Here is an 11,062-nt window from a genome sequence, read left to right as displayed (position 1 = left end):
ACTATTTTTGTTTGTGTAAAATAATGAATGGTAAACCTTCAAAATATTTCAAATGTTTTAATGAAATCAAAATTTATTGCAATAATAAATATGTAGCTTTTAATGAATAATGTATCATGTCTTTGATTCACATTTGATTACAGTACTCTTACACTTACAGTGCAAATAAAATGTATTCACTCTGGTACCAACAAATTGTTTCTCAACTAGATTATTCCATTATTAGTTACCACTGGAAGAAAACAGATTTTAAGTTTATTCAGGTTACTCCTTGATAATATTGGGCTTGAAGTCATGCTGGATAGCCTTGGTAAGCTCTTCTGCATACATGTCATACCTCCCCGTCATCTGGAGAAAGATTCATAATTGACACACAGTGAAATGAAATAAAGCCATATTCAAGACTTTGACACATACATATTAAAACAATACATATACTCATGATGGACTTTTATCTTAAGTTTCACCTTATTTTGATCTGTCCCTATATTCCCAGGGAGAATAAGCTAATGTCCAAACGAGACAGCAGCAAACTACTGGGGAACTACTTATAAATGTTTTCTTTAACTGATCATTGATTTATTTGTTTTTTTTTTTATTTTAGAGTGTTTCCCATTTACTCTGTGCCACAGCTTTGTTTCCTATTTAGTTTGATTTTTGTCATAAAATTTCAGGTATTGACAAATATTTTATCACTAAAGTTCAATAGAAAAACATTTGTATAATTTTACTAATAATTTCTGTTTGTTGCCTACATTGACAAACACTTTTAAGCACTAAAACAATTTTTGTAAGAAAAATTAAATAAAAAAAGCTTTACAGAGTTGAATGTATGTTGTATTGGTATAAGCCTTAGCAAAAATATTGACACATACAGCGAGGCTTGATTGAATATAAGCAACAGAGGGTAGTTATAAAATATTGCTCAAACATCAGTTGAAATCACTGATGGACATATGAGAACTGAACTTGGACAGAGTTTGATTGATGTCCAAGACTCATAATTCACTCAGAAGAAATATACACAATGATCAGCACATGCTGATGCAGATTTTTTAAATGATCACAGTAGACAACCCTTTCTAGCTTAGGTTTCATTAGAGATACATGCAATATTAGCCTTGATAAATCTTTATCAATATTATAATCAATATAATCAATATTAGCAGGATAAATCTTCAGCATAAATTAGCCACAAATAATTGTAACCAATTTACATCAATTGAAGAAAATGTCTGGCAATATACACTCCCTGGACACTTTATTAGGTACACCTTACTACTGCTGGGTTGGACCCCCTTTTGCCTTCAGAACCCCCTTAATCCTCTGTGGCATAGATTCAACAAGGTACTGGAAACATTCCTCAGAGAGTCTGGTCCATATTGACATGATAGCATCACGCAGTTGCTGCAGATTTGTCAGCTGCACATCCATGATGTGAATCTCCCGTTCCACCACATCCCAAAGGTGCTCTATTGGATTGAGATCTGGTGACTGTGGAGGCCAATCGAGTACAGTGAATTCATTGTCATGTTCAAGAAACCAGTCTGAAATGATTCACGCTTTATGACATGGCACGTTATTCTGCTGGAAGTCATCAGAAGATGGGTACACTGTGGTCATCAAGGGATGGACATGGTCAGCAACAACACTCAGGTAGGCTGTGGTGTTGACACGATGCTTAATTGGTACTAATGGGCCCAAAGTGTGCCAGGAAAATATCCCCCACACCATTGCACCACCACTACCAGCCTGAACCATTGATACAAGGCAAGATGGATTCATGCTTTCATGTTGTTGATGCCAAATTCTGACCCTACCATCCAAATGTCGCAGCAGAAATGGAGACTTATCAGACCAGGCAACGTTTTTCCAATTTTCTATTGTCCAATTTTGGTGAGCCTGTGTGAATTGTAGCCTCAGTTTCCTGTTCTTAGCTGACAGGAGTGGCACCCGGTGTGGTCTTCTGCTGCTGTAGCCCATCTGCCTCAAGTTTCAACGAGTTGTGCATTCAGAGATGCTCTTCTTTTTTTTTATCATTCTCTTTTTATTTAGAAAGACATATTTCCATCATAGACATTTCAGTTTTCCACAGGAAAGTTTAGCACATCCGTTCATTTGCCTTTCTGGAATTTTCTTAACTAAACCTAGATTATTCTCAAAAACAAATAATAAACCAAGAACACAAAAGGGGGCAATCATCCAATAGGACAGTATTAAAGCCAAAGAAATTCTGGCCTAATTGGCCTTATGTACTCAGTCCATTTAGTCCAGGTCTTATAAAAGTTTTCCTTTTCCATTTTGAGAGAGAAAGAAATCTTCTCCATAACATAAATCTCGTACATAATGTCAATCCAGTCGTCGATGATAGGGGGATCCACTTTCAACCATTTCCTCGTAACACATTTCTTACTGGCTGCCAACAATATAGCAAGCAGTTTTTTGTCTCTTACAGTCCATGTTTCAAACAGTATATTGCCCAAAAACAAAGTTTCACATTTCAATGGAATATTAACATTAAATATATTTTCGATATGTTTATGGATCTCTTCCCAGAATGACCTTATTCCTTGACAGTCCCAAAAAACATGGAAGTGGTTGGCCCCAGTAAACCCACATAATCTCCAGCAGGCATCACTGCCACCCTGGTATCTTTGTTGTATGGGTGTAATAAAAAATCTCACAACACTTTTCCAGCAAAATTCCCTCCATGCATTTGAGCCTGTTGAAAGCCATTGTAATTGGCATATTTTCTCCCAGTCCTCCTCTGTGATTATCACTCCTATTTCCCTTTCCCATTTCCTTTTTATATATTCTGTGTTATCTTTTTTGGATAATTGTATGGCATTGTATAGATTGGATATAATTTTCTTACACGTCCCCGTTTTTGTTAATGATAAAAAGACGTTCATAAACCCTGGTTCTTCCTTGTCTAATCCATCTTTAATGTTGTTATTAAAATAATGCCTCACTTGTAGGTACCTAAAAAAGTCGTCCCTCTCCAAACCATGTTTCTTCTGGAGGGTTTCAAAACTTTGAAAAACTCCTTCTTGAACGAATGAATGGTAGGTAGTTAAACCTTTCGTAATCCATGACTTAAATCTGTTGTCGATTTTGTTTGGAGTAAAGTCCGAATCATAAGCACACCATCTCATCTTTTTAGATATATCTTTTGGTCTGTAAATTTTCACTATTTCCTGCCAGGACTTAAAAAAACTGCCCACTACAGAATCTTCTGGGGTCCCATGTTTTTCTAGTAATTTGTTATCACTCAGAAAAGCAGTTATTGGAATTCCCTTAATTTTTGTTCCATCCATCTCTTTCCATGCTGCTTTATATGATGGGGAACACAAGCAGACCAAAGGTCTTAGTTGGGCTGCATGATAGTAATCCTGTAGACAAGGAAGTCCCATGCCGCCCCTTTCTTTCCTTAGTTGTAGTGTTTTAAATTTAATTCTGGCTCTTTTCCCTTGCCATAGATATCTTGCTATTAATCTATCCCATTCTATGAATTGTTTATGGGGTATTTTGACTGGTAGACACTGAAATAGGTACAACATCCTTGGGAGAATATTCATCCTAATTGACTCTATTCGAGAGTTTAAACCTAGAAAGGGGATAACATTCCATCTTTGCAAATCAGCTCTTATCTTTGCATTTAACGGTTCGTAGTTGATGTTATACAGTTTTGTGAAATCTCTAGGTAATTTAACCCCCAAATATTTAATGGAGTCTGCTTCCCAATTCCAATTGTACCTGGTCTTGATTAAAGACGGAGGGTCGTATTTAAATGTTAATACTTGAGTTTTGTTAATATTAATTTTATATCCAGAAACCAAGCCGAACTCTTCCAGCACTTTCATTAATTTTGGGAGTGTCTGAGTAGGTTGTGTTATGTATATTAATAGGTCATCAGCAAATAGAGATAATTTTTGTTCCCCTGATGTCATTGTTACCCCTTTTATATCAGCTCTTTGTTTAATTAGTTGATTAATGGGTTCTATAAACAGGGCGAAAAGGAGTGGCGATGCACAGCACCCCTGTCTCGTTCCTCTTTCCAGGGTGATTGAATTGGTTAATTCTCCATTGATTTTAATTCTAGCTGTTGGTTTATTATATAATGCTGCAAACATGTTGATTATGGTTGTATGAAAGCCGAATTTCGAGAGTACTTTATATAAAAATGACCATCTCACTGAATCAAACGCCTTCTCTGCGTCCAAACTTAATATCAGTGCCTCCAGTTTTTGTTCCGTGATATGTTTCATAACATGTAATGTTTTCCTAATATTATCTTGGGTCTGTCTGTGTCTAATAAATCCTGTCTGGTCTTCATGTATTAGTATTGGTAATATCTCTTCTATTCGTCTGGATATTATAGAAGTGAACAATTTATAATCATTGTTTAGGAGACTCACAGGGCGGTAATTCTCACACTCCAATTTGTCCCTCCCCTCTTTAGGTATGATCGAAATAATTGCCTCGCTCCACGAGGGTGGGGGGATTTTGTTTTCTAGAATCCAGTTGAATGTTTTTACTAATGTTGGAATTATTTGGTCTTGCATTGTTTTGTACCATTCTGTGGGAAAACCATCCGTCCCTGGTGATTTACCCCCTTTCATTCTCTTAATTGCCGAGTATATTTCTTCTTTTGTTATTTTAGCTACTAATTTCGCGTTTTGCTCATCCGTGATCCTTGGGAGATTAATCTGGGACAGAAAGGCATCTATTTGGCTGTGATTACTTGTCTGTGGTTGTGAATATAGTGTTTTATAATATTTTTGAAAGCACTGTTGTATTTTCTCTGGGTTAGTTTCTATTCCCTTTGTTTCTATATTTCTTATTTTGTATATAGTTCTATCTGATTGTTGTTTTCTTAACCTGTATGATAGTAGTTTCAGTGATTTCCCACCTGCCTCATAGTATTGCTGCTTTACAAAGAGGAGCTTTTTTTGAACTTCCTGGGTATTAATTTCGTCTATTTCTTTTTTTATTTTTATCATCTTGTGTTTTAAATCCTCCTTGAGTGATTTTGTGTGCTCCTTCTGAAGTATCTTTAATTCCTCCTCTAATTTTTTAAGTTTTAATTCTTTAGTTTTCTTTTCATATGCGGAGATGGCTATTATTCTGCCTCTCATCACTGCTTTTAATGCATCCCAGAGAATGGGTGGGGATACTTCTCCATTATCATTATGTTCCAGGTACAATTTGATTTCACTTTTCAATTTATCTTTTATAGCCGTATTATTTAGAATGTTTGAGTTCAGTCTCCATAGTGTGAATCCCTTTTTATGATTCAAATGAATAGACATATAAACGGGTCCATGATCTGAAATTGTGCTGAGTCCTATTTCACATTTGTTCTCCCTGAAGAGATCTCCTTTAAGCATAAAAAAGTAGTCGATACGTGAATAGACATCATGAGCACGTGAGTAATGTGTGTAATCTCGGCTCGTCGGGTTCAGTTCTCTCCACACGTCCATGATACCCACTTCACTCATCCAGGTGTTTAATTTTCTACTGATGTTTTTCGTATCTGATTTCCCGTTTGATGAGTCAATTTTTGGATTCATTCGAATATTAAAATCCCCACCACTTATTAATATCCCTTGACTTTTTGTTGTCATTAAGTCAACCATATGTTTGTAGAAGGACCAGTCACTACCCGGTGGTATATACACATTGAGAAGACTCATCACATTCCCTTCTATTTTACCTATAACCATAACAAATCTTCCTTCCTTATCCCTGTATTCTGAAATGTGTTCATAATTCACCCCTTTGGATATCAGAATCGCCACCCCTCTCCGCCTTCCCGGACCATATGAAGAAAAGTAAACATGTTTAAATCCTGGGCTTTTCAATTTAATATGTTCGGCGTCATTGAGGTGTGTTTCTTGTAGGAAGGCAATTTGAACTTTATCTTTCTTTAATTTTGATAAAATTTTCCCCCTCTTGACTGGATTGAGTACTCCATTTATATTAAATGATGCTATCTTTAAAAACCTGTTCTGCATAATAGTTTTTTCCTTTCCACAATAAATCTATGTATTTCCCCTTCCCCACGAGAACACGCGGGGTCTGAAATATTAACATAACAATGAACAACATGATAAACATACATTGAACTTGTGGCTTCCCATGTAGGGGTCTATTAACCTGACCCTGTTGAGCCAGCCGAGTTGGCTCGAAGAGTGAAGTCTCCCTTTGTGCAAAGGGAGAGGCCCTTACCAGTCGCCGTTTCATATCCCAAAACAATTAAAGAAAGTAAAAAGTCTCCAAAGTGAAAAAAGAGTCCCTTGCCGACCAGTTATCCTATTTCTTATTTCCACCAATTTTCTTCTTAGTATCTTACAAAAGTTTTCAGGTCCCAGAGTGAGTCGGTGATAGTCTCCTAAAGGTTCGGAGCTTCTTCTTATAGCTTGTTTCCCTTTCAGCTGTGCCCTTTCTTACTCGTTTGTCCACTTTCTTCCAGGACAGTCGCTGTACCTGATCTATGAGGGTCTCCGGAGGTGTGATGGTTGTCACCGTATAGCCTCTTTTTTGCAGGTCCTCTGTCGCTTCCTCTATGGTGTCGTAGGTTTTGGTTCCATCTTCGTGTCTCACACGCAGCCTGGCCGGGAAGAGGGTCTGAAACTGGATTTTGTTTTCTTTCAACATTCTACGTATCTCTGTGTATTCTCTTCGTTTCTGGAGTATTAGAGGCGGGTAATCATGGTCCAGATTTATACGTTTTTCTTGCCAGGTGAATCCCCCTCCCCGCCACGCTCTGCGGAGTAGTGTTTCTTTAGTTTTGAAACTTAAAAACCTAACTATAATGGAGCGCGGTGGAGCACCCGCCGGCGGTTGCGTTCCCAGCGACCGGTGTGCTCTTTCGATCTGCAGATCTGGCATGTCGTCATTCAGCTCGAGACCGTCACGTAGCAGGTTTTCCACAAATGAAAGCATTGTATTCGAGTCTTTCTCAGATCCCTCCGGTACCCCATATATCCTTATATTGTCGCGTCTTGAGCGACTTTCCAGGTCCAGCATTTTGTCCTCCAGCTTTGTGTGTAGCTTTAGCATGGCCGTGATAACTTCCTCTGTGTTTTGAAGTCTTCCTTCTGCTCTCTCAATTCGCCCTTCTGCTTCATCTAGTCTGGTATTCGCCTTAACTATTTCTTCTTTTATTGCTCCAAATTGCTCTTTAATTTCTTGGCGAAACCCTCTTAGTTCTTGCAGAATAATTTCCAAGTCGGCCATTCTTCTTGTTAGCTTAAGCCTATTAGCTACGGGTTGCTATGTTCGCGTTTTCCACCCACTTGTCTTCAAACGACTCTTACTCCTGAAAATGGTGATGTCGTTTCTTATCCTCTATCTCTACATAACTTGTCAAGTCATTTATTTGGTTTGTATGAGGATATTTTCTTAATTATACTGGTTCAACGGGGAGCTCCCTCACCGTGCATCCATCTTGGCGATGCTCCCAACCGGAAGTCCCAGAGATGCTCTTCTGCACGTCTTGGTTGTAACGACTGATTATTTGAGTTACTGTTACCATTCTATTAGCTCCTCTCTCCTCTGACCTCTGGAATCAACAAGGCAATATGCACCCACAGTACTGCCACTCACTGGATAGTTTATATTTTTTGAGAAAAAAAAAGTCACTTAAATCACCAATCTTCCCCATTGTGATGCTCGGTTTGAACTGCAGCAGATCGTCTTGGTCATGTCTACATGCCTAAATTCATTGAGTTGCTGCCATGTGATTGGCTGTCTAGATATTTGTGTTAATGAGCACTTGGACAGGTGTACCTAATAAAGTGTCTGGTGAGTGTATATGCAGATATTGGAAGTCACCAATTATTTATAACATGTATGCATGTAGATTGTCTCTGCAAGATCAATATTAACTTATACCCAATTGTTTTCTAATAGAAACCAGTTAGAAAGCACAGATGTAGATTACCTGTGACTAAAAAAATTCTTAAAATTAAGTCTGTAAGATTAAGGTAGTAAAATTAAGGTCTAGAACTGTTGGAATTAAAATAGATCTCAATGTACCTGTGTAGTTTGTGTTCCCTAACTCACCTTAAAGTTCCACTTGTCTGCCATTTGACGATTTAGGTTTAAATCTACCTCTGCTACTAATAACCCATCTTGAGTTCTCGACAGTCCTGGAGACCGACTGCCATCAGGTGCAGCCACATAGCTGGACCCATAAAAGTGACCAAATTCATGATGTGCTACAATAGGAGAGATATCAGAAAATACAATTATACATACAAGGCTAAGGTATTCCTCCAGAGGGTTCAATACCCACCCCCCTCCAAGCCCACTTTGTAACTGCCTTCTGGATGAGTATGGCCATTTGCTCAGTGTTATCAGTTCCATATAGTTAGGCCAAATGACTACCCAGTGACTAAAGCTGCAGCCACACAAGTTCTACTGGTCATGTGACACATTATGATGCATCCCCCCCCAACTAATATGTGACTTCCTGAACTACAGCCACTGACTAGCCCATTCAGCTACTTCTAATAAAACATTCTCTTGGAGAATGTCATTTAAAATCAAACTCGGCAGCTAGCAAAGTGCATGACTTTGCTATAAAGCCTCTAGTCTCTATATCCCAATTATTCACCCGTAATTAAAGCAAATCTTCAAAACAGCCTCTCATCAGCTAAGAATATTCTATTCAGTACCCGATGCAACCTAAATATCATCCACAACAAACTGTGTGGTCCTGAGCAAATACCACACACAGATATACCGGTAGTCTAAAAACCCTGAAAAGAAGAAGTTCACTGCTCTTCTCTACTGAGTTCTTCTACTGATATCAGGCATCATTGCATCTCTGTCTCACTGTAACTTGATTTGATGCCCATGGTTGAAATAATGCCATATAACTGCCAGCCCATGTCAACACCCAATAGGTTCTACTGCCTCCTGTCAGCTGCCTTTCCAGGCTGTCACAAGTCCCCTCCCCCTTGTTGCCAACTGACCTATCATCAGCAGTCACTAATTAACCTATTAAGTAATATATGCATTTGTTAAGATTTTCTGTTGCAGTACAGTACTAATTTATTGTAGACATTGTCTAAATACATAAAATTAACAGACTCTGACACAAACGGCAATTGCCGAGGAGAAATACCTTTCTTCCCATCTCCAGATGTGAATTCATTCTTGAAATACTCCTGGAATGTAAAATACATTATGTAATTATTTTGCTGCACTAAAATTCTTCATAAAGTATATCATATGAACTAGTAACAACTATAGAGCACTACATATAAAATAATTCTCACTAGAAATGTTTGATTGTGAGAACCAAAATGGTTAATAATAATAAAATATATGCAGTGATATTGGCTCTTATCCTTCAGCAGAACACATAATACAAAGTATTTTTAATTACTATTTCTGACAGTATGGAGGACAGGGATGAAAGCAAACAAGACGGCAACATTGCAAATCGACGAATATGTACATAAAAATTTGTATGCACGCCAAAGTATTATGTGTAGTACATACTAAGCGATACTTGTGTAATACAAAAATAAGCGATACTTCGATAAGCGATACTTCCAAGTCTGTGTTTTGTAAAAAGAGAATTATAACTACAAGGGATATTAAGTGATGATGAAATTTTCAGATGTGTAACCACAGCCCTCTCATGTGAACCTAGACTAATAAGCCCAATAAGCTCTTGAATGGTAACTAAATGCTACTAATATAATACTAAAACAAAAATAATTTGCACACCTTTATACATATGTTCGTTTCTCTTATTAAGTTACCTACCGTGCCCACTCTGTTGATTGAACAGGTGAAGCAATGGTTGGCAATGGCAGCATTCCTAGCCTCAATTGACCACATTGGTTCACTGTAACAAAAGTCAGGACATGTGTTATCTGAAGAAAATGAACCTACTCTTCTGGAAGAAGGGTAATGGTGTGTGCTTTCCACCTGAGAGCTCCCACTGTGGCTGAGGGATTGAAGATGATCTCTGCTCCATTCATGCTATACATGAACCAATTAAGAGGGTGATGGCGGCCATAGCAGATATTCACAGCTATTTTTCCAAATTGTGTCTGAAAGACACGATGGCCTGTGTTGCCTTCCACGTAGTATGTAGACTAATTAGAAGCAGAAGAGAAAATTCAACACATTGGATTTAATGTGAAGATGTAACAGGTTTGGATAGACTTATACCAAACTATCAATAGAATACAGAGTAGGTTTGCTTTTTAGCTACTCTCTGTGTTTGGGTCACACTGACGACCACACACCTGTAAACTGAGGTGAAATTATATAGTAATGCTAAAACACTATTTACATTTCAACATATTATTTACTTGTAATATGGCCATAAACTATGAATATTTAGCATCCCAACTACAGAGAGGTTCCTGACTGCCCCTCACCTTGCCAGAACAAGCCATTAAAATTTCACAATAATTTCCATGACAGTTGGATGGATATTGCCAGCTGCAAAGTGCTACAAGGCATGTTATCGCGTGAACAAATGTTAGAACACAAGAAGGAAGAATTTACTTGTGCTATCATACATTTCAAAAAGGAAAAGGGAAGATGCAGGTCTTTGAGAGATGCTCATAAAAGTAATTTTTGGAACTAGTCAGCATATTCATGTATGGAATTTGCTGAAATAATAATAATAATTGCCTCATCAAATTCAAACAACTGTTGTAAAAAGCGCTATATAAATAAAATGTGATTGATTGATTTCTGGTTATTGTATCTGTGACGCCGGGGGCGTCGGGACAGAGGCAGCCGGAGACGTGGGTTGGACAGAAGGTGGTTTATTATCCATGGCAACCAGTAATACTCGTAGCGCATAAACAGCAAGTAATGCACGGTAAAGCTCGTAGCGCACACACTGTAGATGCAAGGTAAAGCTCGTAGCGCACACACTGTAGATGCAAGGTAAAGCTCGTAGCGCACACACTGTAGATGCAAGGTAAAGCTCGTAGCGCATACACTGTAGATGCAAGGTGAAGCTCGTAGCGTACACACACGGTAGGGACGTGCTATCAACCAGAGACGCTCGTGTAGCGGC

At 38.1% G+C, this 11,062-nt stretch overlaps 1 protein-coding gene across 1 annotated transcript in view; it reads right to left on the bottom strand.

Annotated features, from left to right (window-relative positions):
* Positions 1 to 42: 42 nt before the first annotated feature.
* Positions 43 to 11,062, bottom strand: part of upb1 (ureidopropionase, beta) — a 70,295-nt gene continuing 59,275 nt past the window's right edge. The window contains exons 6-10 of the mRNA XM_076992910.1: positions 9,952 to 10,121; positions 9,787 to 9,868; positions 9,137 to 9,179; positions 8,071 to 8,225; positions 43 to 348 (exon numbers count right to left, since the gene is read on the bottom strand). Coding sequence (XP_076849025.1) covers positions 265 to 348; positions 8,071 to 8,225; positions 9,137 to 9,179; positions 9,787 to 9,868; positions 9,952 to 10,121 — 534 coding nt within the window. The 3' untranslated portion in view covers positions 43 to 264. The remainder of the gene's footprint in view (positions 349 to 8,070; positions 8,226 to 9,136; positions 9,180 to 9,786; positions 9,869 to 9,951; positions 10,122 to 11,062) is intronic.

Source organism: Brachyhypopomus gauderio, unplaced genomic scaffold (genome assembly GCF_052324685.1).
Source record: "Brachyhypopomus gauderio isolate BG-103 unplaced genomic scaffold, BGAUD_0.2 sc99, whole genome shotgun sequence".
In the NCBI taxonomy this organism is placed as follows: domain Eukaryota; kingdom Metazoa; phylum Chordata; class Actinopteri; order Gymnotiformes; family Hypopomidae; genus Brachyhypopomus; species Brachyhypopomus gauderio.
This window is presented reverse-complemented; position numbering and strand designations above follow the sequence as displayed.